At 39.1% G+C, this 27,680-nt stretch overlaps 2 protein-coding genes across 3 annotated transcripts; one reads left to right on the top strand and one right to left on the bottom strand.

Annotated features, from left to right (window-relative positions):
- The first annotated feature begins 198 nt into the window (after positions 1-198).
- Positions 199-5,195, top strand: LOC147042549 (endoribonuclease ZC3H12A-like). Its single transcript, XM_085937724.1, has 6 exons — positions 199-335; positions 1,156-1,528; positions 2,537-2,676; positions 3,382-3,616; positions 3,692-3,798; positions 4,038-5,195. Exons 2-6 carry the CDS (start codon positions 1,242-1,244, stop codon positions 4,862-4,864), a joined length of 1,596 nt encoding a protein of 531 aa, XP_085793850.1. The 5' UTR covers positions 199-335; positions 1,156-1,241; the 3' UTR covers positions 4,865-5,195.
- Positions 5,196-6,751: 1,556 nt separating this feature from the next.
- On the bottom strand, positions 6,752-26,438 carry tab2 (TGF-beta activated kinase 1 (MAP3K7) binding protein 2). 2 transcript variants are annotated; one of them, XM_085937722.1, is made up of 7 exons: positions 26,013-26,437; positions 13,538-13,728; positions 11,161-12,871; positions 9,912-10,072; positions 9,741-9,834; positions 8,548-8,643; positions 6,752-8,261 (listed from the first exon to the last, which is right to left on the bottom strand). In XM_085937722.1, the coding sequence occupies exons 2-7, from the start codon at positions 13,637-13,639 to the stop codon at positions 8,137-8,139; spliced, it is 2,289 nt and encodes a 762-aa protein (XP_085793848.1). In that variant the 5' UTR covers positions 13,640-13,728; positions 26,013-26,437; the 3' UTR covers positions 6,752-8,136. The 2 variants fall into 2 exon arrangements, with proteins under 2 accessions (XP_085793848.1, XP_085793849.1); XM_085937723.1 differs by lacking the exon at positions 8,548-8,643 and having other exon boundaries at positions 26,013-26,438.
- Between the last annotated feature and the right edge of the window lie 1,242 nt (positions 26,439-27,680).

The raw sequence follows: 27,680 nt of genomic DNA, 5'->3' as shown, positions 1-27,680 counted from the left end.
TGACTCTATGATACTTAACTGTTTTGTTATGGTTTCATTTTGAAAGAAATAGTGAGTCCAAGCATTTTCCAGATACAACTTTTTAGCAAACATTAATCGCACCCTCACCAGGAAGAGCTCAAAAGGAAAATAACCCCCTCCGGCTGAGAGTCCGGACAAGGAAATGAGTGCAAATTTACTTTTTTTTTCCTTCTCCTTCTGCTCTCAGCAGCTACTTCCTTCTATGAGTAATAAGAGTTGCTCACAATGACAGCTGCATTGCTCAGAACGCTGAAGCACAGCAAACCATAGAGACGCTCCAAATCAACTCTGTGATCTGGCTTATGTTCTCATATGTAAGTACTTCACAAGATTCCACTTTAAAATGTTCAATGGAATGATTTTAAAAGTAAAACTTTTGGGCTTGTCATTGTTCTGAGTTTGGGTTACGTTGTGTGTTGTTTACATTTACAGCTGACGATGACTTAGAAAAGGAATTTCAGTTCAATTCTGACTGGGTCTGGACTTTTTCAAAGAATGTCTGGATTTGTTTAGGGGTAGAAAAGTTACAAATGCTTTTGTTTCTTGATATATGAAACAACACAAAGAATACAGTCCCTGTAAAAAAAATAAAAAATAAGGTCAAGACAGAACACCTGAGACGGTGATGGCAATGTTTGAGCGGGTTGTTTTTCTGTTAGTGTTTCGATTTAGTTGAGTCCTTTTACTGCATTTATTGTTTTTACACAAATACCAACCAACAACCTCATACCAGTACAAAATTTGCACACAACTGTGAGTGAATGCTCAACATCCTGCTGAATTTTTTTTTTTTAACTTAACTATTAGGATTTGGAATTTGAATTTTGCTAATTGCACTATGTCGAATCAATATTTATTTCTGGCTGATACCAGGCTCTCTACTAAATACCCAGGCATATATCTGTTGTTGTTGTTTTTTTCTTTTTATCAAAAATGCAATTCAAAGCACGTTGAATGACAAGAAGCACTTTAGACTCAAGAGAAGAATCTCAATCTTTTCTGCACACCTGTATCAGTTCCATCTTTTCACGAGTCACTCTGCAGAACTTCCTCTGATGTCTGTCACAGTTACTGTCATGAGATTGAAGTGGAGACAGAAACTTCCTCTATTCACTTTCAACTTTCAAAACACAGGCTGATCGCCATGGAGATGCAGATCAAGCATGCATAGAAGGGTTCCAACCGTCTAAGAAGATTTCAACACCTCCTTGAACCGTGCCATGGACCAACGAAAGCAGCACGCCAAAGTTGAGCGTTTTCTTAAACTGGGCTACTCCCGCGAGGACATTGACAGGGTGCTGAAGAGTCTACATCATGACGCCCAGACAAACGACATTCTAGAAGAGCTCATCAAGACTTGCCAAATTCGCAGTGACAAAAGCATCCCAAGCAGCCCCAAACTGGTGTCAAGAGGTTGCAACCCCGCACCCACCAAACCACTACCAGACAAAGAAAGTGCTTTTGCCTTCAGACCGGTAGTTGTTGATGGAAGCAATGTTGCCATGAGGTGAGTCAGCAGTAGTATATATATATATATATATATATATATATATATATATATATATATATATATATATATATATATATATCAGAAAATGGATGGATTTATTTATTTATTTATTTATTTATTTATTTATTTAAATATGTATATATTTATATATAGAGATTTATTTATATATATATTTTCAATAGCTACTTTTTGGTTTGTTGTTTCAGTTCATATTCAACCTCATTTCCTCTTCAAACTAGCAGGAAGTGAAAACGTGTCGTTCGCTTCTCTTTTTTTATTTCAAGCACCTTCATAGGGCAAAGTGTCATTTTGAAGTAGCCAACACATTCCAACAAGTGACTGGTAAACATGTCACACAAAGCTTGTAACAGTTGTGTCTGCTTAATCAACATTAGCCCACAAGGAAGTTGTTGGTAAAGAAGGGCTAAATTGTTCTCGGTCACACCTTTAAGCTTACCTGACTCATTTATGATAAGGAGGAACTGATACAATTGAAAGTATTTTGAAAATTATTACTATACATGAACATTAAAAAGAAAGCCATTATACATGATCATCTTAAACAGTCAAAAAAAATTATTTAAAAAAGCGTTGCTATACATGGTCTTTTTTTTTTTTTAGTTAAAAAAGGTTTTAGGGTTAGGGTTAGGGTTAGGGTTAGGGTTAAAAGGAATACTATACATAGTCAAGCCTTACTATTACAGTCAATTAAAAAAAAAAGCCTATGGTCATTTTTTTAAAAGCCTTACTATGATATTTACGATACATGGTCATTATTTCAAAAGCCTCACTACATGGTTATTTTTTGAAAAAATCACATTTTAATATTTTTCCCAAGGTTCCTTTTGACTGCACATGAAACCACATTTACTATATGAGGAATGCTGCAGTGTTATTTATCATCAGTATTTATTTACCGGTATTTTGCAGAAGTGTCATTGTTGAGCTGCCTACTTCTTTAAAAAAAGAGGGAACTTCTGTATGCATGTGTGTGTGTGTGTGCAGCCATGGAGACAAGAAGGTGTTCTCATGTCAGGGCCTCCAGATGGCAGTGAACTGGTTTTGGGAAAAGGGACTGCGGGACATAACTGTGTTCATTCCCATGTGGAGGAAGGAGCAACCGCGGCCCGAGGCCCCTATTACAGGTAATCACGTGACCCGTCATTGCAACATGACACAGCCGGTTGGAAAAGGGAAGAATTTTCAAGGCTGACTGCACCCACCTGGGAAGTCAGAACAACATAAACTGATTCCCCACATTAACAGCAGAATCAGCACTTTTCAAGAACCACCCACTTCAAAATGTGTTCAATTGTCAACACTTTATTTTTGTCAATAATTTGCAAATTAAATAAATAAATAAATAAATAAATAAATAAATAAGATGCTCCGTAGTATCGAGTTGTGAAAAAAAATATTGAGTAAAAAGTGTAATTGACCAAATTTGGATGTAGAGCGGTGGACCATGTATGGTATTTGGTATTGTTTATTTGTGGTTTTGTTGTACTCAAATAGTGGCCTCTCCTTTAATAAATGTCATTATTTAATTACAAGGTGCCTCATCTAATTGAGAGGAAAAAAAATGGCGCTAAAAATAGACACCTGCTTTCTTAACACAAAGGGTACCTCTGTGTCTCGAGAGTCATTCTATTCTATGTATTATCTATTTTATCATTCTATCTATTCATTCTATTCATTTTGGGGTGGGTGGGTGATTATTCAATATTTGTTTTCTTAAATAAATCAAGGAAAAGGATGTAGGAAATATTATTTTAAATATTTTTTCCTGTTGAAAAACATCTGATTTCATTTTATAGAAATATAATTTTCGGCTCTTCTGTTCTTGACAGATCAACATATTCTCCACGAGCTAGAGAGGAGGAAGATCTTAGTTTACACGCCATCCCGTTGCGTTAACGGCAAGAGGGTGGTGTGTTATGATGATCGCTACATTGTGAGGCTGGCTTACGACATAGACGGCATCATCGTGTCCAACGATAACTACCGTGACCTTCAGATGGAGAATCCACAATGGAAAAAATTCATTGAGGAAAGGCTGCTGATGTATACTTTTGCTAATGACAAGTAAGACAAATACTTTTTCTCTGTGTGTGTGTACAACATTGTCAAGTATTAATATTTATTTTTGGACTTCTATAGATTTATGCCTCCAGATGATCCTTTGGGAAGAAACGGTCCCACCATTGATGATTTTCTACGAAAGAAGCCCAAAAATGTCGACAACAAACTGCAACACTGCCCTTATGGTTGGTTGATTAAATATTCAATACATTTGCAAATATTTGTGTTTTTTTTCCCCGTCATGTCAATTATTATTATTATTGAGGGGAATTAATATTAATAAAAATAATCACTACAATATTATGGAGGTAGATTAGGCTCAAAGGTTTTGTACTTCAATAAATACTAAAACTTGAAACTGAAAATAAACAGTCACACTTTTCAAATGTCACACTCAGGGCTAACATGAATTCTTTCTTTTCAGGGAAAAAGTGTACATACGGTGTGAAATGCAAGTTCTACCATCCAGAGAGAACCAACCAATCACAGCTGTCCGTAGCTGATGAGCTCAGAGACCGAGCAAAAACGTCAAGCTTCAAGCCAACCTCGCAAGACACACTTACCCAAACATACAAACCTTCCACCAACACAGACGAGCTTCTAAACATCGACCACTTCATCTATCACAAAGACGGCAGCAGCCCGAGGGGTCCACCAAACCTGCCGAACTGGTCGAGCGCAGAAGCCGATGAGGCTTTTGGCTCATTGGAGAGCTGGATGTCCAAACTCTACATCATGGATGGGCCTCACAACATGAGCAGACCCCCGTATAGTAACAGCAGCGGGGTGGGCAGCTGCAGCCTGAGCCACGACGACTATTCCCTCTCTGGGTCGCACAGTGGTACCAAGCCACAGTTTGCAGGACCTTTCTACGTTCCTCATAATAGCTGCGAGCTGTCTGCATGTGCCCACTGTGGTCACTATCAGGCAGAGGTGCCCCCAAGCGCCTACCCCCCACTGTGGGCATCATGTCCGGCTGTGCCCTTACATCAACAGGAGGGTGCCTTAGGTTTTTCGGAGAATCACTACTTCAGGCAGCTCGCACACAAGCAAAGTCAAAGCATGCCCAAGGACGCCTGGGTCCTCGGTAGACAGTCCAGCGAGCTACGCAACGAGATGAGGAATAAGCTGAGCACGCTCTATCCCAAAGACGCAGTTGATGGAGTCATGAACGCCTACCCGCATGTGTCAGAGGTGTCCGAACTGATCTCCCTGATCCAGAGCTACAGGAGCAGCCGTATTGCCCTCTGATTTTTTTGTTATGAAAAAAAATAATAATAATAATACATCTTATTTGTTTGAAATTCAAATCAGTTTTCCCATAGGAAACAATGGAAATCTACTCAACCCATTTCAGGGTCAGACTGTTGCTATAATATTTTTTTTTATGAATGAACAGGTAATGTTTGTTTCTTTATTATCATCTGAAAAGTAACTTATCGCTCAAAACAAACTGGGAATACCATTAGAGCGTTTGATATTTTCCATATCCATGTATTAGTATACTTTGTACTGAAATAGTCGGATCCAATTTAAAAAACAATAAAAAGGACTTAGTAAAGTAGAATTGAAAAAAAAAAAACTATAGAAAAATAAAATTAATTTACTCATTCACTGCCAGCCCAGTTGAAATGGATGTTTTACGTCTATAGCCGTCAATGGCAGTGAATGGGTTAAAAAGAGAATATAACTAACTTACATTTATAAAATTAACTCTAACTGCAATCGTAGCAAAAACATTTGTTCTTCTCTTTGTCAATTCATATCACGCATAAGCTTTTGGGGTTTATTTAAGTTATTTATTTATTTACTTTGGGTACTGCTGTATGTAGTTTTTCGAATTATAGTTTACTTTATTGGTACTATATACTTAGTAACCCAATTTGGGTTCGGGAAGTTGGGTCAAATTAACCCAACATCTTGCATCAGTTACATTTTCAACCCAGCAGTTTGAAATTTGTAGAAAAAAAAAAACCCTAATCCTAAAATTGACAAACCCTGAAGCATTTTTCGAACAATTAGTCTATATGATGCACAAGTAGACAAATAAAATAATTACAATTATGTCAATCATTCAATTAATTTACTCAATTGTCTTACTCGTGAAGACCCAAGAGTGTTCTGGTATATGGATCTTAATCTGGATAATGAATAAACGCTCAAATGTTCTCTTGCATATGCTCTTATGTTTTAGTATCATTCAGAAAAAAATTATAATCATATTTCTTTGCTTTTTAAAAAGTGTAAGTGTGTAATGCACTGTGTCCGGGACAAGCTACTTACTGTAGCACAGCCATTTAAATTGAAGCAGCAAGTGTTGTTTTCTCATGTTGCCTCAAAGTGAGGAAGGCTATCGTGTATATTACTGTATCGGTATCATGTTATTGTTTAAAATAAATAAATACAAGCATTTAAATCAGTCATTTTTGTTCAGTTTGTCAACTACAACCCAAAATGTACACTGAAGTTAGGTATTTCCTTTTAATGTTATTCTACCAGACAGCAAATTGAGTCACTAATTACAAAACAGGTTTTGGCTGAATCAAATTGATCGGAATGTTGTTTGTTATATAAGTTTCTTGTTTCTATAAATATGACTGGGTAAAGCCCAGCTACAATGTGTATCAAATAATTCTGAGTCATCAAAATTGAGAATTTGGATAGAATTCATTTGTGACACCTTGAATGAAGCCATTAACTGCCACCTAGTGGACAAAATACGTAACACAGTAAAACGCACGCTCGTCCCAAAAATCTGAACACATTTTATTTCCTTTTTTTTTTTTTTTTTTTTTTTTAACAAATAACTTATCTGTTACAAAGAGAGTTTTCTCAGATAAAAACAAAACAAAAACATTTTAGGTATTGAAATTATGATTTCTCCACTTATTAAAACCAAATAAACTGCCTTTTGACACCAAAGCGCAGCTCAAGCTGAAATGTTTTTCTCTGGGCTGGAAAAAAAAAAAAAAAAGGAGCACAGTTTGGCATCATGTGCTTCAGAAACATTTTTCATCTTTTACTTTTGATGCATTAAAAATTTCATTATAAAATATAGATAAGATACAAATTGAACAGTTCTGAAGGAACAAATGCAAAACTATTTTGTTTTTAAATGTAGGGGTGAAAAAAAAAACATTTAGTAAAAGCACCCCAACCAGAAAATAAAATGTTTGAGGGTGAACTGAGCCAAATAAAAAAATAAAATAAAAATAATAGTACACAAAGTGAACAGTCAAGTTGTGCTTTTTTTTTTTTTTTTTTTTTATACTTTCCCGAATAGCAAAAATTCTGACCTTTATTAAGGACACTTGACATATTCTCTATGAACCTCAGTACCACGAAATAAAACCACACAATAGACGCACAATACAAAACAGGACAATTTTCTTAGCTGTTCGAGGAACATTCAGATGTGAAGATTGTACTGGAAATGATGTCTTTCTGCACTCAGGTGTCCTCAAAATATTAAACCCACATTCCAGTTGTCAGATTAAAAATAAAATAAAGTCTGATTGTATCTGTGATTTCATTTTTGGTGTCTGAGGAAGAAGGGGGGGGGGGGATTGCTGTTTTGCTTCCGACGTTGAGCCCACCGCAGGGCGTCGATTTGTGATGACTGCGAGATTATTCCTTTCTTCTTTGACTCTCGCAGAATTGAACATGCTTACAAAATGGAAAGTTGGGGGGGGGGGGTTGTATCGTTGAATTAATAAAAGGGAAAACTAAACAAAGTAATAAAGTCTATAAAGCTATACTTACAGAAAATAAACGTGATTCATAGTGTGAGGAAGAAGGCACATTCTAAAATTATGTACAGTAAAAGGGGACTTTCTGTACACAAAGCATGCATTTTTTTCATTTTTGAAGTCAAAAGGAAGGCATATTGGAAAAACAGGAGTACGAGGCACATTTCAAAAGGCAGTCAGATGCTGCCAGCTTGCCCTTTGACATCCTCTAGTAAAAGCAAAACAGGTCCATGAGTAGTCTGTTTTCCCTTCAGACAGAGCGCGGCGGTCCGACATTTTCCCAAATCCCCTTGACGAACCGCCGCGGGAGCCGGGAGGAAAAACTCCGTTTGGCATAAAAAAATAAAAATAAAAAAAGGCACGTGGGCGCCTATGTTGCGTACGTGGGACACTGCGAGGGGTCACGCTCGTAATACTGTAAAGTGGGAGCAGCGAGGTATCCCCCCCATCACCACCACCCCCGAGGGAGGGGGGGGGGGGGACGTTGAGCGGAAATGGTAGGAGCCCACACAATCTGAGTGTCAAATGTGAGGTATTATCCAACTGTGCCTGCCTTTAGGAAGAGACGCAAGCTGTAAACAGTATCCAGTCAAACCTTCAGGAGGACAGCATTCTGCAAGGGGGTTTAAAAAGGGGTAGGAAAGAGGCTGCACGATAATTAGACCCCATCAGAGTTTTCATACAACAAGGGAAAAGAATCACAAAGCCCCTTTATTTTCCCTGATTCAAGCGTGGGAGAAGGCAGGCGGAGGGGCACATGGCGGCCTTTCTGGCTCAGAAGTCCCTTAGGCGGTCGCATTCTTCACAGCGATTGAGGGCCGGGTGGTTGAGGAAGGTGCAGCCCGTGCAGCTCCACTGCGTCCCCTCGTCTTCCTCTTGCTCTGCCAAACTTTTACTGTCTGCCGTGGAGAAGAACACAAGTGTGTGGAATCCACACGATGGAGTGTCAACATTTGGCCTTATGAGTGACTTGACATTAAGCAATATGGAAAGGGGGACAGCAAAATCTTTCAATCTCCCCCTTTTGGTCATGTGATGTTCCTAAAATGAGCCCTGAGCAACTGTAATGTCATTTTTATTTTAGTTTTTAGGAATTGAACACAATTGCATTGATATATTCTATAATATAAGAATAACAGTACATATAATAATTTAGAAACTATCATGCAATCCTCCTAAACTTACCAACTGATAAAGTACTTTTGGGTTTTGGTGGGACAGGACCAACGAATCCAATGTTGTCATAGAAATTATGGATTGCAACGGGATTGAAGTGTGGTCCTGTAAATGGATAAAGAGAAAGCTTTTAAGTTTTAAACTGCATTCAGTGTCGGATTTGCATTTCTGGGTCAATTTAGTTTCGCAATTTATTTACGCGGAGTTTAGTTCTACCATAATGATGCCTATCAAAGTGATAGTTTCAACAAATAAATTCAATAAATAACGCCTTTTTATTATTCCTCATTAATAAATACACCAATAAGCGACGGAGCCACGAGCAATTGTCTTTACTATCGAAGGGTGGAATTAGATCGAGGTGTGGGAGAGATAATCTTTTGCATTTATACTGATAAGAAAATGAAATCAACTTTTTAAAAGTTTTTTTTTTTTTTTTTTTTTTTTTTTTTTAAATCAGCAAGCGAACCTTTCTAGAAGACGAGCTTGCGAGTGATTCAGAATCTGCCCTGATTTTTTTCTACTCTAACATGTTGGGATGAGGACTGCATGAACATAAACAATTGGCATCACTAATTTTCACTTTAAAATTCTAAGATTGGGACACACAAATCACTCATGTGTTTTGGTACACTTTAAAGATAAAATGAACAATCAAATAAATAGTAGTTGATAAGTTACATAATACATAATAATAAGGTCTTCATCGACCAATCAGTGCTCAGCAACGTGACTAGCAGAAGCAAATCTAAAATTAAACTACAAAATATAACAACCTGAAGACAGGTGATGTTTTTTTTTTGTTCAAAACAATTCCTGTATGAAATGCAATCTCATTTTAAATGCCATTAAAACTATACCAACATTTAGAAAATAGTTCTCTAAAACATAGGTGTGGTATAATTACTGGGAAAAAAAAACATTCCCTATATCAGCTTTTAAAAAGTTTGATCAAAGTAACTGCTTTCTGGCTTTATTTCTGTCAGTGGTGGGTCGCTCGGAGGGCCAATAAATCCCACGTTAGCAAACAGCTACAGGATGCAATTCAGGAAGAAGCAGTAGCTAACATTACAATAGCAGCACCTTGTCAGCAATTGCAGGGAGGATGTGACAAGTCCCAGGCTCGTGCCCTAACTGACCTTCTACAGTCAAGAATCATTTTCAGCACATCAACCAAAAGAGAGAAAAGAGATACCACTTACCTCTTTTTTGAAAGAGATCAATTTCCTTTGTGAGGCAGTCAATGTCAATTTGTAGTAATCTGTTTTTGCATCGCAACTGCTTCATTTCCTCGATCTAACAAGAACATTGGATGACATAATTAGACATATCTTTGTTGATGTAATTATCACCCCAAAAAAAAAAAAACTTACTGAAGGGATTTGGGAGGCAGAGTTAGATCTCTCCAGTCGTCTCCGTGTCAGGTCATTCTCCATCTCATTGACCTCTTCTTTTAGCTTCTCCAGCTTCTTTTTCTTGAGCTCCAGTTCGTGCCAAAGCCTCTCCATGCGAGCCTTTTGATGGACCAACAATGCTGAGAACAAGAAGCACAATAATAAGAACATTTAAAGTTTAATGGAAGGGTTTGGGTTTGTAAGAAGCATTTCAAAGACCTGGAGTGGGCTCACCAGTTTCCAGACCTCAACCCCGTTTTTTGATGATATGATAAGGTTACAAGTGTTATTTTTGAAAGTGTCAATTGACTCAGAGTCAAATGGGGCAGGTATCCTTTGTTTGGGGAAACCATCCAATTTGACAGAAATGACTTCAAAGTCAGGACTACGTTCGGAAAATGTCTTTTCAAACATAACCTTAAAAGTACTTCCTCATTTGAATAAGTAACATTCAAATAAGGGGAAGAAGACGCTGGTCAGCGGCAATATTTTGGAAGAAAAAGCAGAAAGCGTGGGGGTGAGGAGGGTCAGCAGAAGAGGCCCCATTGTGAAGACCCTCCCGTTGGGAGTGACTGCAATGTAAGAATCACAGCCAGTGACTCACATGTAATTTAGTCAAAAGCCCAAATAAGGAAACATTTGTGTGCACCGACACGTTTGACTCACTATAGGATCTGCTGTGCTCTGGCAGTCGCAACAAACACAGCATTTAGTGGAGACAACACAGACTAGAGTCATCCCACCTGGACTCAAAATAAGTCACCTTTGCTTCCCCCCCCCTCGACTATTTTCTGAACTGACTGTACAGTCCCAAAAACAAATGTTCCTAAAAGAGCTTACTTTGTGGTAAAACGAGCTTCTTGGCAGGAACAAATGGAAAAACAATTCCGACTTGTCAGGGGCATAAAAAGCTATTATGGCTCCAAAAAGTCGTCTTTTATCCTGAAAACTAATGTGCATGTTGTGTAAAAAAAAAAAAAAAAGAGAGTTCACTCTTAAGTCACATGCCATTTTCTAAATAAGCAATAAAAGAAGCCCTAACAAGACATCAAATATAAGGTTACATTTATTTTACAATGACCATGTAAAAGCAACATGTCTTTAGGCACCAAAACTGAATTGTGATGGAAAGAAGCGGGAAGGATCAATTAATTTTCATAATAATTGATGATTGATTGGTGTCATTGGTAGACCAGACCAGGCATGATTTTGTTTCCCAGTGTCTTACCTTGTGTGTACGCCGCGTCATCGGAGCCCATGCTGAGTCGGCGAGGCTCGCTCGGTCTCTCGTTGTGTGGTGAAAGCGGGTCCGAGAGATGGAGGGGGTCCGGCTCGGCAAAGTGATGATCTGACGGTAGGCTGAGGAGGTTGTTGGGCTCAAATGTAGGAGACACAACCCCAGGGGACACTGCTGGGGGCTTATTGGGGGACACAGTGATTTTAAAAGTATATTTTGTGTTGGGTTGAGTCACCACCACACGGGGCGAGGAAGCCGTGTTTGCCACTCCTATCGAGGGTCGGGATTTGGGTGGATGGTGGTGGATATAAGCGGGGCCCATGCTCACCTGGCCCCCAATGTTCCTCGCACCTGGCGGCCCCTGCAATGGAGGGTTAGCTGAGATGTAGACTGTGGGAGGATTCCTACCCCCACTGTCATCACTGGAGGCATTGGCTGAAATGTAAAACTTGGGTTGTGAACGGGATCCGGTTGAGGCCAGGACAGCCTCCTCGGAAGGCGTGGTAGCAGCAGTGGGCGGGCTAGCGGAGATGTAAACAGTGGGCTGGCTACGGCTTAGACCTGAGCCTCCGATGGAGAGCGGCGTGCTCGGGACAGTAGAAACCCCAGTTGAGGAAGAGGAGGAAGAGGACGAGGAGGAAGGGCAGGAGGACGAGGCGGACGAGGAACGGGACCCACCGCCTGTCCGCAGCACAGCTGTTGTTGTGGTGGAGTTGCTCCTCTGAGGAGATTCGAGTTTGATCTCGATCTGATTCTTTCGCGGGCCGGTGGAGATGTTCTGGATGTTGTACTGGCTGATAGCAGGGAGTGAGGTGGGGATGACGGAGGAAGACGACGAGGAAGACGAGCAAGAAGACGAGACCCCGGATGAGGACGGCTGGCTTCCGGAGGGAAAAACGGAGGGTGCTTGGGAATTGGTGGGGGAGCTGATTGGCATGTAGACATGAGATGTCTGGTGGCCGTGGGTATGCTGCTGTGAGGTATGTGAAGAAGAAGATTGCTGAGGGCCCGGCCAAGACCCTGACAAGGACGAAGGGTGAGAGATCTGATAGATCTGCTGCTGCGGATGAGAGGTGGGGCTATACTGGGCCCTGCCTCCTTGCTGCTGGTTGGGCCGGGTCGTACCGCACTGACTTAAGTAGGGTCTAATGTAGATTGAGTTACCCTGTGGGCTGCTTAGACCTGACTGCGGCCCGCCATGTATGTGTAAAGAAGTAGGAGTGTTGCGGCCTGTCTGAATATGAGGAGCTAGCGTGACGGTAATAGGATTGAAACGTGGCGTTTGCTGGAAACCCATGGTGGTTCCTTTGACGCCCAGGGGGTAGAGTCCAAGGTGCTGCGGAGGTTGTGGTTTGCGCGAGGGTTCCATCGCACTAAACACATTGAGACTAGGAGGCCCTTCAACTGGAGCGGACTGCGGCTCCTGCTGAAAGAAGTTACTCTTCGGGGCCTGGTCTGTCTGCAGGGGCCCTTCGCTCAGGCTATGGGCCAGAGTCCGGCTGCCGTTCATTCTCAGGCCGTCTCGGGCGGGGGCCACGTGCACATTCTGAGACTGCAGGCCCAGGTTCAGCTGGGTCATGTGATTACGGAGCCTGGTCAAGCTGGGGTCGTCTGAAAAGGTGATGTTTCCTTCTTCACTGTATAAGTAGCATGGACTGACCTGGGACAAATATTCACAGCAAGCGTCTAAGTTGTTGTTATTCTGGGGGGGGGGGCAGAGAAAGAAAATGCAAAGGTTAGTTTATTTATTATTGGATAATATTCCCATCCAGCTCCCCATTTTTTTATGACTGATTTATAATAAGAGGCCAACTTACACACTGGACTGGTTAGCAATAAATCACTCACTTCGAAAAACTTTTTGTTCTTATGTCGGAAAAGTAACCAAAAAAGCAATGTGTAAAACTTCTGAAACCAGCCAAGTGCTTCCAAGCCACAAATATTAAATTTCATTGTTTTTCATTGGGGACTTTGAAAGACAAAATAATATTGACTCAATTTGGGCTTATTTCGGGACTGATTTGATTCCAAAAAGCTGCCGCTAAATTTTGCTCAAAATTGTGCATGCTGTCGGTGGGCACTTTGCATGTGACCTACTTAAGAAGGATCCCAATTCAAAAGCAAAAAGAAAGCTGCGCGTGCAACCGGAAGTTTCACTTACACATATACTTCCTCCGATCGTAATTCTAACAACGGCCACCTACATTTCTTAATGTGGCAGAAAAAAACCCCAACATATTTTTCTTTGCTTTCAATGGAGGTTTTATTACCAGATATTTTGTGTTTTATCATTATATTTAATAAAATATTCTCTATATTTTAATAAAAAAATATTTGGTTCAGTAATATAATATATAAAGATGCTTACCTGCAGAACACACTGGGACACAACACCCTCTGGAACTTCAGGGAACCTCTGGCGCAGGTCATGCAAAACCTGAATGTCAATAAGGTGGCTTCCCTGGGCCATTCGTATGTTGCCAGGTCAGGACTACTCGTTCTACTCGACACACTGTGGCATTAGTTTTGGCAGCAAAAAGCCTTCATCATGGAGATCATCTGGAGGGGACAGGGAGAGGGGGGGGGGGGAAAGTGAGTGGGCTGATAGAAACATTAGCTCACAGCGTTACAGTATTTGATCTTGAGGTATGGGGGTTTTAATATTTCAACAAGAAAAACATGGAGGTTCAAAGTGCAGGAAAGGAGCACGTCTGTGGTAAATTTCAAGTACACCCAAACTATGTCAACTAGCCATTTGGGGCTGTCTGCTTCATTCTGCCTGGGGCTTGTTCAAAAAATAATTTGAGCCATTGTCTCAGAGAAGAGGCTCGCTCCATTTACCTCAAAATCTCTCTGAACCACTGAACTAAACAAAAAGAAAAAGCAGAAGGAGGAAGTCAGCTTTGAAATCACAAAACAATGGTCCGTTAAATTGCAACTATAAACTCCACAGCATTTCTCTCGACATATAAACACATACATTCATATGCAGTATTTATGTTTATGCTAGATTTTTGACTGATCAGATTGGCAATATATAGCAATACAGCAATATATAGTTTATATGCACACATGTAGGTAATACGTATCTGTGTACAGAAATACAATGGAATCAACAAATAAAAAATAAATGAATAAAATCTGTGTACAGAAATACAATGTACTAATTAAGTAAAGTAATAAATAAATACAATTTGTAATCATATTTGTCATAATAATACTAATAATAATAACAATATTTGTCCTGTTATTATCATTATTATCTCTTTTATCAGATCAACAGAAATTAACCCATCAAATTTAGTTTACATTAACCTCACATAGATCAACTGTTGTGGAAAAGGAGGCGGTTGCAGTTTACAGGTGAGCAGAGGTGTGATTGTTCAAAAACATGCACACCCTATTTGTTCTCCAAAATGTCTGGGTTGGCAACAGACCCAGTGTGTTTTTGAAGAGGACTAGCAGTCCCTTGCGGCACTGGTACTGGAACAGACCTTCAGGCATGCTGCGTTGGTAACAGAGATAGGGGACAAAGCTTCTTTTACTGAAGCTGGTATTCACTGTGCCAAAGCATTGAGCCACAGCCCTACACTCATTTCTTGAAGTAGCAAGCCTGTCATTCCCCATCAATGGGCTCATTCATTCCTCCTTCCAATGTGAATGCACCTTAAAATGTCCTGTTCAATTCCAGACCAAAATAAAACGTGAACAAAGTCATCAACAAGAGGCTGTAGTATGATACAAAAAGTCAAAGTTCAAAACATAAGATGAACTCATACTGCAGAGCCCAAGATTTGATATCTATAGAAAAAGCCAAGCTGAAATTTCGGTACCACTTTGTGAAGTTAAAAAAGAAAATAATAATTGATCATTTATTTCAACTACACCATAATTAGGGAAGGAAAGCAGTGATAGCTTAAGGACATGCACAGTACTGCATACTGTACAAGACAGTCTTTGATTCCACACATCTCCAGAACACAAAACCACATTTTATGTGCACGACCCAAATTGCTCCAAACTGTGCCTCTCGGTGCACACAAAACTAGGATCGACTTTGCAAGACAGCCTGCTCAGCTTTTCGTTGCCTGCTTTTTTTTGAAAGCGGCAGTTGACGTGCCCATGTGGAAATGTGTGTGTGTGTGTGTGTGTGTGTGTGTGTGTGTGTGCGTGTGTGTGCAGGAAATCAAACATTCTTCAGGACCACAGCTTGCAGCTGGCGGTTGATGGGAAGCAGGCAGGGGCACAAGTTTCCCAGGTTGACCCATTACACTCAAGAGAACCAAGCTACAATGGGAGGTCTTAGAAGCATGCACAAACCATAATTCCAATTAATTTATGACGTTCTGTAAAAATAAAAAAAATAAAAAATACAAGGATTTGCAAATCATGATCAACCCTTATTCACTTTAATGCACTACAAAGAATAAATTGCATGGTCAAAATAATGCTCCCCCCCCTCAAATATTTGGATTCTTGCAAAACATTCCCCAGAAAGGGACAGGGGGAACTTTCCCAATAGACTCAGATGTTCACAAGTACTTTTTTGAACAACTGGGTGTGTTTCTCAACATAAAATTGCAAGATATTTTGTCGGAAAACAGCAGGGGGGTGAAAGTACAGAAAATTGGTACCGGAACCGTGCTCGTGGTCGCTTCCCGTAAGTCTCCGTAGCGTAATCGACAACTCACAAGATTGTGACGAATGCTTAAATAGTGTTTAAATGTAAAACTTCATTCCAGTTTTAGTTTAAAAAAACAAAGTTCTAATGGCGATTTCACTCAGCTATATTTGAGGCTTGGGTGGCAATGTCGTCTCTCAACACTCTCTGCTAGGCAGTTGAACACAATGAGATGGTTTGCACTGGGGCCGCTTAGCGATGACACGCCAAGTATGCACCAGTCAAATCTTCACCGTTTATTGCCTTATGAAAAGCACTTACAGTATGTCAATGTGCTCTTTGAAGCACACAAACTAGAGGACATTAGCAGAACTTCTGTCTTTGGGTCAACTCATTCCATCAGTTCATTGCACCACTTGTGTAATCAAGTTGTACCACACACATGCAAATGAATTCTAAGACTTTTTTTTTTTTTTTGAGGTGATCCCTGGCTCGTTGTAAAAGTACAATGAGTATATTTTGATACCAAAATGTAGTGTATAAAATATAAACCTACATAAATAACTCATAATTTAGAACCTCTGGGATGTTTACGCAGCATCTCATTTGTGCACTTTGCCGCACTGTCGATTTGAAATCATTAAAAAATAGCTTTTAAATCAGATTCATCCACTAAATGAAAGAAATAATTGATCGATCAAAACTAATCGTTAGTTGCAGGCCTATTTTGTCGTAAAAATACAAGCGCTGGACAAGGTAAAAGTAAATTTTTCTTGATATTGATCGAAAAAAAATAATTCCATCTTGATGTAAGTCTGTAAACTTAATTACCACCGTGGCAGAATCGTTATTGATGCAGTAGTTCTATTGCAGTGACCTCGTTGTGCTTGGCTGAGAAGAAAACAAGCAGCCGGAAATGCTTCCTGCAGCTGCTAGGAGTATCATTCCCCACCTTGAGGCCAACCAAAAGACACACAGCAGCCAAGTCATGTTACTCCTCTGCTGTTCAAATGCAATTTTGGCTTTATGCAGCTCCCAAGTCATTCAAGTCACACTTGTCGTTAACACTCACTTGCTTATGACCTCAAATTAATACTAGGGGTGTGCTCAAAATATCAAAACAAAGAGGTACATCCCGATATCAATAAAAACGATACAGTATTGATATTCTACAATGTAGATGTAGAATCTACATGTATGTAGAATCTACATAGTTCTGAGTAGCAATACTCCTCCCTGACGCTAGGAGGCGCAATGGTGCCAGCGACTCACGTGAGACTACTGTACTGTATTGAATCGTGTCAAATTGTATCAAATCATATCGAGGCGCATATCGTGACCTGGGTATAATATTGTCATGTTTGACTTCTGCTGAGAAGTTTCTTAAAATTGCTACACAAGTCTGTCATAGAAACACAAATACACAGCTGGTACATCTAAAGCCAGTGTCGAAGAGGGACACAACATTGATTGTGTCTCGACTGGCACCAACAGGTGTGCTAAGAAGAAGGATGCCAGGATTTTGAAACATCAAATGAGCCACAGCACACATGCTACCAAGGCAAGCAAACTAAGAGGTCAGCAAGTAGCGGCCGACTGGCCCACTTGCCAATTACATCTTCAAGAACAGAAAAATATCAATCGTTTATGGCCGGCCATACAATCAGGGTTGGCTGGTTGGCTCCAAATCTCTGCCTTTTAGTAACTTGACAACTTCTATTGAATATACTGTTTATGTTAGCCTATGACAAAGAATGTCAAATTAATTTCTCAGTGGACAGGAGGGCCATCACTATTGCATATTTTTAGAATCGTTTGAGACAAATTTTCCTCATTTTCTGATGTTTATTTGGTAGTGTTTAGTGATAAAATCAACAAAATAAACAACACGAAAGATTAATGTACTCGCCAAACATCGTGGAACTAATACAGTTATTGGTGTGGTTATTATTTTCCCAAGTAAAAACAAATATTTGCAAATGATTGATTCAATGTTTGATGATACACAAACAAATAATCAACATGAGAGGATTTGGACCATTCTACGATAAAAAAATAGACCTGAACGATTACTCGATTATCAAAAAAGCTGTTGATTAATTTGATAATATTGGACAGGGAAACAGAGACCATATGCGGTGAACCTTCCTGCGATATCGTGTGTTTTCCGACCATATTGCAGCAATTATCGTATTGTAAGATCAATACCACGATTAAGTTAAACTGTGAGCTTTTGGCTATTGTTACATCCCTACTGATACCAATAAGATATTTTTAGTCGGAAAAGCAACGTTTACCATATGAAAATGTAATTCCAGCCCGCAATTGAATTGTCAGGAAAAAAATTGGCCGGGACCCAAACTCCGTTGCCGACCCCTGCGAGGGGAAGGTTCAGTTCGTGGTAGGTGGACTCGCGCTCAACAGCTGCAACTCATTAAGTCAAACCAGAGATCTCCAATCCTGCTTTGTCATTACCTGGCCATCCAAACCTTTGGTATTTGCGAGTACAAAAAACATCACAGAAGACAAGAGGGTGAAATCAGGTCCTTCAAATAGCTACGGTGACTAGTTCGTTTACACTATGCTACAACAATAAAGATTCTAAATCTATTTCTCTGAAGCCCAGGTGTGCCATTTTGAAGTATGAATGCAAAATGGTGCAAAACATTAGCCGGATTGATTTTCATAGATCACTACTGCTGCAAATAAACAAAAGGCATTTCAGTAAGGGTGGATTCTGCTATCGACCACAATATGTCAGGGGAGCATGGGAGTAAGAGAGCCTGAGGCCCACGCTCTTCCTGATAGAGCGCTAGATCAAAGTACTTTTCCCATGCTTAGCGAGCACAACAACCTGGGTGATGAAAGAATGTGGGAGAAATGAAGGACAGAGAAGCCTCTCCGTGGCATTTGCAAACAGCTCAGGATAAGTCAAGCATTCTCCGATGCATCGAGGAGGAAACGTTTGTCAGGGGGGGAGGGAGTCGACACGGTGCCAGAATTTAGTAACAGGATAAGCAGTGCGGCGATAAGCCTGTTGTTTGCATTGGAACGGGAAAAAAAAAAGAAGCAAGTGGGATCATGCTTGTAAATACTGATTCTCACTTATTACCGATTATCATTACAAATTTGATACGATTTAATTAAAACCATTGGAGTATTATGTATATATTTTTTAAATAAAGATATTTATTTTTTATTTATTGAGTATAATTAATCCTATAAACAATAGCAACAAAAATTTTCATTAATCACCAGCAATTGGAAACTAAAGCTAGCTATTGACGCCAAGTATTGATTAAGAGGTACACCTAGCTAACCGTGTTCTGCACATCACCTTCATTTCCTGTCATATATTTTTATTACAAATCATTAATAGGAAACGATTATGCATTACCTGACTGATTTAATTTTTTCCCTGCCTATGACCTGAACTTTTCAACTTTTAAAAACTACAATAGAACATCTATCATTTTTAAAAGATGCATTCTAGTGCTCATTCGGGGCTAAACAAAGTCTAATCCTTACTGTCTGTTTTTCGCAGACTGTGGACTGTTTAGCAGACAAACTGTAGATAAAGTGGGACACCAGTCTCCTCTGAACCTCCCACAAACTGTTTTGCAGATTGAGGATGTCGCAAAAGTGCTGGAAACACTCAGGGATCTGTAAAGAGGCGCCGGGTGAGAAATCAAATTATTAGGTCCGTTTTTTTAATAATATTATTTCATCACATCTTAAATGGCATCTTGTTCGATATGATCAGATCATTTGTCCATCCAATAGAAGAATGGATTCAAAGTTTGTATCTTTTGTTTACAACACAACTCAGTAGTATCTGACAACACAAAGGAAGCTGAATGTGAAAAAGCAAACTCTGGTGTTTGTTAAAGAAAAGAAAAAAAAGTTCTTATCAGAGGAAGCGTTTGTCGCTTGTCTCTCTCTGCACCTTCCAAGAGCAGACGGAACATAGATAAGAGCTTCAACATATTTCTGTTTGCTGTCAATCAAATTGTAACAAACGTGGACGCTAGAATAAGCTGAGGATTGACAAAAGTAGATTGATAGGTTATTATTTTGAATATTTAATCATTTCTTTGGGAAAGTAAAGAAGTAATACGTAGTATTTCTGAAAGTCTAGGACAAACTGATCCAGTGTGAAATCTGAGCCATATTTTTGCTTAGAATTTCATGACGACCATGAAGTCATGTGAAAGAATAAGACACATATGTATATAAAAAGAACGTAAATCTTCAACTCGTCTTAAATCTCAATATAAAAAGATGAAGACCAATCATTAAAAGCATTGATGACAATTCGTGAGATTTACGCAAGCCACAATTGTTTTAAGTGGAAATAAAGCTAGCTAAAACTTATTGTTGTGCCAGTACAACATTTGGAATCCAAAGAGAAGTTGCTGTTTCTGTTGTCAAATAAAACCTGAAAAATGTGGGGCGGGAATCAATGCTCCAATCCCAACACTGCTACTAACAAAGCCCAAAACGTCTAAAGCACTGCTGTCTTTCAAAACACGCCCGTTTAACACACCATGTACTCTGGTTCCAATTAGGTAAAGTGCTATATGTAAAGGAAGCCAACAAAAAGTCCAGAATTTTCCTTTAATTGACGGTTGTTCTACTATCCTATTTCGTAGAAGTTCTGCAAAGGAAACTTGAAAAAGCACTTTATTGACATAAGATGTCAGCTCTTTAATTCTTGTACCATGGGGATGCTATTTTGAGATCTACTAAGTAGAAACTAAATGATCTTTGATAATATTGGGGTTAGCATACCCTAATTCATTTGATCTACTAATACAGGAGATTTATTGCTACTATTCTTTTCTGGGACAATTTGAAAGATAAGATTCAATCAAACATCTTAAATCTGTGCACATTTTTTTCTGATCCATTTATTGTTTTTCCCCAAAACGGTAATGTAACAATATAGTGATTATTATTGCATCACTCACGTCAATCATAAAGAAATCATTGTGCTAGCAAGAGGAGCTACAAGTGCTAAGATAAATGCAAGTGAATTCCACATGTCTATCATATCTGCTATTATTCAGCCAAAGTTGATGAGTCAGTTATTCACTGAGATGGCTTGTCATGTTGTTTTCCATACTAACATCGGAAGCTACTCCTCCGTTCCCAGACATGTTGTGGCTTGAATGTTTTGGCGTGCGCATGCTAAAATCTATATGTACTGTAGTACCTTGACTTCCACAAGTTTAATTTATTGCATAACCACACTTGTAACGCAAATCACTTGCATCTAATAGTTCCCCCTAAAAAACACCAACGAAAATGATTTTTTACAGTATTGTACTGTATGAAAGAATTTTAGTCATAATTTAATTTCAAAACTGTAATGCATCTTTAAAAACCCTTAATATCTCGTGAATCCTACTTTCTTCACAATGCAAGCTTTTGTAATTGTGAGAAATTGAAATGTTATGGCTCCATTCAGACTGTACTGTAGGATGCACTGAGCGTGGACGTTTACAGAGCAGCTGTTGCAACTCTACTCTTCGATTATTACATTTTTGTTTTGACTATGACTCACATAACCCAGTGATGTCCGTGGACTGCTGAAATAGCCGTTGAAAAGATATGCTTTACAAAATACCAACGCACACGTCCTGTGTTCTATTGATGACGATACAAAATCCTTCTCTGCACAACAGAAATAACAGAATCACACATTTTATGACATAATGAATCAAATACATAGTTTAAAACCATGCTTCCATTAGAGATGTCAAAATGAATCGATTAATCGTCAACTAATCGACTACTGTCGTTAGCACAATAACAGTTTTCGTTTAATTACAAAACTTTGGTTTGGTTTATCAGCTAAAGAGATTTCATTCCTATCACAGCAGGGATTTAAGCAAGATCAGAATTCCAAACACAAATGATCATCCATACCAAGAATTCAGAGGAGTCAGTATGTCAAAATTAAGTCTTAGTCGATCTAGTTGTAGTAGACTCAAGTGTGTCTGTAAATGGGTTATGTCAGGAAATGAAATAGGTTACTATCAGTGGTACTTCTCTTTTTCCACCGGATGCAAACTGAGACATGCATGTGGAGTAAGTAAACCACTGTTGAACCAATTCTGACACTTACTGAATATCACCCTGGATATAATAGTTACATTGAAAGCTTTGAATATAATAGCAAAAAGTGATGTCGGACATTTCTGATATGACTGCTTTCAGTAATTATTCTTACAGAAGCACACAAATGTTTTCAGGCAACATATCATAGCTCGGCTAACTGCCTCATTCCACCTTCACTGACAGATTTACATTCCCACCATCTGTGTAGGTTATTGAGCACTTGCCAGATCTTCACTCTGCATCCTAAAGAAGGCAGGTCCAACAATGCATGGATTAAGGAACCCGTCAGTCATTTCTGAAAAGAAACTAATACAGTGATACTGACAGGTAAAGGAAGTCAAGAATAAAGAATACACCAAAATAGACTAATAAGCACTTTTGACCATAAAAACACATTCAAAATGAATTGACAAGTGTAACAAAACACACAAGTGATCCCCTTAATTCATGATATAATTATTTGAACACTTTGGAGTTGAAATTAAAAAAAAATCGGATCGATATCTGGTAAGCCTTTAAAAAAATATCGATCGGGACATCACTCATGCAAACACTCAAAACCGTCTGAATAAGGAATACATGCATGTGCTTGCTAAGCATTCTGTTGAGGCCTGCTAAACACAACACTGCTGTAGGGTATGTACTCCTCTGGTATAGATAAACTGCACCACTACAGCATCCAACATGACTTCAAATTCTTAAAAATGGAAGAATACAATATTTTCATTCCCTAATAATGCAGCAAAACGTAAAACAGGGTCACTGTACAAAGCACTCCCGAAGCAGAGAAGTCTTGAGAGTTTAACAAAGGGAGGGGGCTTTTTTCCCGACAACCACATATTCTGGAGTGGGGGAGGGTTAGGGTACGGAGCCTTCTTCCTAAAACCCAAGTCTTGATTATAATGCGAAAGCTCAGTACCTTGATTACGATTTGGGATTAGAGGCGCTAACCTTTACGTTTGAAATACCACTTGTCAATCTGTTGATATAAAGGTGCACGCTAGCAAGAGTTAAAAAGTTAGCTTCGTCACTGCAATACAAGCAAATATTGCATCTATTACTGCACCCAAAAATGCAAAACAACTTTGATTGATTGTGGTGGTGGTAGTATGGTATGCTGCAGTTACATATATGTATGTAATAACGCAACAATGATGACAATGTTATATAAAAAAACTTACATGTGGCATGAGTTTTACAATTGTTTTGAACTACCTCTAACCAGGGAATATATTGTAAAATCTATTGTATTGAATTATAAAATGCATTGTCATAAAGTAAGACCGTTGTGATAGCAACAGAAATTCAATAAATATGAATCATTCAACAAATGTCTCTATAAGTGCCACCATAATGACCATCATCAAAATAAAATAACATATTGGACCTAAGTTTTGTATATAAAAAAAAAAAAAAAAAAAAGACTGAAACTGGATGGTTGTTGTGTTGTGTGAACAGTCACAAAGCACATGAAATACAATTTCTGCAAGATGGATTGAACCACATTCGGGAAGTAGGTTTTTTTTTATCTGGTTTTGACAGGAAGCGTCTCAATCTGATCAGCTCCAAACACAAATTGGTTTTGACTGTGACGTGACTCTACACGACGCAAGATCCAACGTGCCAGAAAAGAGCGCGCCAATCGAAGTACGAAACGATAAACAATGGAGCACATCGGTGAAATTGAAAACAGCAGTCCCTGGATAGAGGAGGAAATGTCGTACGTATCGAAACAAGTCCATTTATGAAAGTCTTTTGTGTATATGACGTCAAACACTACGCATGCTACATGACGTTTCTGTTTCGACATCTTTGCAACAGCAATTGGTTCAATAGGATCATCCCTAAAAATCAGATTGGAATCAGATTGGAACCAGATACACCTGCAGTGTGAACGCATCACTCTTGAACAAGCATCCTTCCATTTTCACTTCACATTTTCAACAGAACTGGTGATGTTGACGCACATTAGCATAAGCCTGACTCCATCCATTAAAATCAATTACTAGCATAGCCTTGTGCAAATCTGCTTAATCCTCAATAAAAACCTGATTTAGCACTTACTTAACAGGCTCAAAAATACCTTGCCGAGTCTCTAAACGAGTGACAAACTCACAAGGCCTCCTAGCAAACATTTGCCCAGCTCGAGTCACACATGTTTTCAGTTAAGTCTCTGCACCTATAAACAGTTGGCCAATGCAAGTGTATTGGTCAGGAAGTGCAGTGTTGACTGCAAGTCACTGCAGGCGCAAGTTGCTAATGAATGATTACAGTTACAGCTATGACAACATAGTGGAAGTTGTAAGGTGTTTGAAAGGTGACAGAGAAGCAATGTGAGTTCTTTGGAGTTTTGCTTTGCATGCAACTTCACTAGCCCAAGCAAGCAAATTGTGGAAGAAGGGTGGCTAGGATAACAAGAAGCCTAGCTTGTAAAACAGTCAGGTAGATTTGTATGCAGAGACTTGTTTACAGCTGTTAAACTGTCAAACAAGATAGCATTTAGTATTAGTAATTATAACCAAATTCTTTAGTGATGTTTAGTGATAAGCTCACAAAACGTAATAGGTTGAGTAAATCACTATTATACTGTTAAATGTTTCAGTCTTATCTTATTAAGGTTTACTATAATTATGTAGAAAGAAATATTTCATAAATAGCAAAAATGGAAGTTGACAGGCTGCAATATCATCACAGCTTATCAAAATCAATCATCATCAAGAGACATCAGCAAAAAGCAGAATATTACCAAAAGATGGAAAGTAGTAAATCCTGGTAAAAACTACAAGGACGTGCAAGTCAAGCATTATTTCACATAAAAAGATGCAGCACGCACATCCATGGCCCTTGTGAGGATAAGTGAGATGGAAAATTCATTCATTTCCAGATGGATGGTTACATACGGAGCTTGTCTAGACTTGTGATAATGCAAAGGAACTATTTATGACTAAAATGACAAAAACATAAGCGGTTCAGAAGGTAAATTTATGCACGAATAAACCTATTTATAGGTTGAAAATTCCGATAAATCAGAAAATAGTGTGCCTTGCGATTGCTCCATTTTCTGCTCTTTGTCATCTTAGTAGTAGTACAGATTGTTCTTGTTTTGGTACTGAATGTGGAGATGCTTCGTTGTTGTTCAGTACAGGAAGAATCTATTCGAGTGAGACATTACCACCAAATTCTGAGAAATTATTGACACCGATGAATAGTTTTTGGGTGAGGTTTTAGGTTTGAGTTCAATTAAAACGGAAGAATGTCAAGGTGGTCCTTGCATCTTTTGATTTATTTGAACGTGTGACCCACTGAAGAATACGTTTAGACATCCCAGCACTAACATCCTCATCATCTTCAAGTGCAAAGTCTCATTAGCATCGTCTCTAAAGTTTTTGGTTTGTTTTGATCTTATCCAAGTCTCCTGATGCACAGGTAACGTAAATAAAGTAACGCATAGGTGAGATGTTTCCACGTGATCAACATACAGGAGTGGTCAAACAACAGGTGGGGGTACCTGTTACGACATTCAAAACAGCCGTAGCGTGCATTTAACATAACGAATGCAATAAAGTAAATAAATGACTAATGAATTGCAAAGAAGTAGCTTGATTTAAAGACTTGTTAAACAGCGGGTCATGGGCGCAGTCACCAATTCATTATTTTAACCTTTCCATCCATTCAGACAGTTGGACTGAGCTCAATGGAAAAAAATAAAATAAAGTAGCCCAACATGTCGCGTCAGACAGAGAGCAACGAGATGTAATATTCAAATTAATATTTTGATACAGAACACTTAAGATTATTGAGTTAGCAAAGTCTATCTCGCCTCAGACTGAGAGCCTCCCACTTCAAAAAGTTACTTGGCTAACGTAGCTAGCCGATTGCTGGAACGCAATACAAAAACTTTTTCCACACTTCTGAAGTTTTCTCGCTTTCCCCCGCCCCCCCATCAAGAAAGTTGGAAAGTTAGTAGCGCCAATGAGCAAAAAGTAGCAAAAGCACTTTTAATCTTCACATTATCGGATAACGTTATTGTTGTTAATAGTCCAGGGGTGTGTGCTAACAGGTTAAAAAAAAAAAAAAAAAGTTCTTGCGGGCAACTTACTTAACTTTCCCCGACTCCGATCCCTCTCCTCGGGCCGCCTTCGACACCCCTGAACGCCGCCAGACCTCCAGAGGGCCGCGGCGCTGGCACAGGAGAAGCCGAGAAAGGTCCAGCTAGTATCAGGCAGACCAAAAAGCTAAGTTGCTCCGAGGCCCCGGGCCTTAATGTGTCCTCGAAATAACGCTCGGGGGAGGGATAGCGAGCCCCAGCCCTCCGCTTTTAGACAGGCTCCGGAATACCTTTTTGACAGCTCTTCTTCTTCAGCCCCCCCCTCCCCTCCACAGCCCTTCACTTTTCTCTTTTTCCTCACTTCCAGTAGATACGAATCAAAATACTGTCACACAATATGGCGGCTGCATAAGCAAGGTACTATCGCGAGAGGAAGACTTTTTTTTTTTTTTCCTCCACTTTCCAAAAGTTGTACTGGGGGGGGGGGGGGACTTAATTTTGATTGTGATTGACTTGGAACTTAAATGATGCTGAAGCTGCAAAAGACAGCATCCATCCTCATCTTATGTAAAGTTCAACTAAGTGCAAAACATTTACAAAGTTTAACTATACATGTAAAGCAATACCCAATATGTTATATTAGGTAATATTGAGTGCACTTTAGAGTCTTATTTAATATGCAATTTCTGTGGAAAAGTACAATTAGCATGAGATCGATGCCTTTTGTTACCCATAACAGAAAATCGATCACCGGTAGCTCCTCTTTTGCGGCCGACAGGCCAAAAAAATGTTTATTGATTTGTATGCCGCCATAATGAGGAAAAAATTGATGGTTTGAAGCCAAACTTGCTAAAAAGAAAACAAGATCATGGTTTGTGGATTAATATTAAAGTGAAAGTCAAGTGAAAAATTGTCTTTACAATAATCTGTTTTATGCACTCCCACTTATCTAAACACAGCATTCTGATTAATGTTGTATTTGTGGGATATTAATAAAGCAGAAAAATACACTTGTTTTCATTTATCTCAGGGGGGCGGCCATTTTGCCTTGAACTGCCATTTGCTGTTGACTGAAAATTACATCACAGTGCCCTAAGGGCTCAACAGCAAACATCACATGACCAAACCCAGAAAACAGGTGAGCCGTAATTTTATTATTATAATAATAGCCGTCAATTATTTATGGTTTCCGCTACTCTTATCCACTGTATAATAAACTGTAGAGTAGTTATATTTTATTATTCTTGACTCTAACATTTTCTTACTATTACCATTGCCTTTCTTCACAGATGGCCTCATAAGCGTGTGGCGTCCATTTTGAGTTTAAGTCAATACTATTGGAAATAAATTAATATACCGTATTGGCCCGAATATAAGACGACCCCGGTTATAAGATGACCCCCCCCTCTTTTTCAAGACTCAAGTTTGAAAAAAGCCTTTGTCTAGACCCCGAATGTAAGACGACCCCGCTTTTTCAGTTTTATTTCAATGAAAAAAAACTTCGTCTTATATTCGGGCCAATACGGTAGATACAGTATGTTGCTTATTGTGTCACTTTTCAAATAAACCTTTTAACACCATATTCCATTGACCTCGTCTCCTGCTCACTGTCTTCATCCTCACATAGTGAGTGAGACAACGGACGGTTGTGAGATGGCACATTTGTTCTTCAGTGAAGCTCATAAAAACATATGGTGTCTTGAGTGTCGCCACAGTGCC

The sequence above is a fragment of the Syngnathus leptorhynchus genome, chromosome 18, assembly GCF_054491065.1.
Source record: "Syngnathus leptorhynchus isolate UIUO chromosome 18, UIUO_Slep, whole genome shotgun sequence".
Taxonomy (NCBI): Eukaryota; Metazoa; Chordata; class Actinopteri; order Syngnathiformes; family Syngnathidae; genus Syngnathus; species Syngnathus leptorhynchus.
Note: the sequence above shows the minus strand (reverse complement) of the source record. Positions and strands in the feature narration are given on the sequence as shown.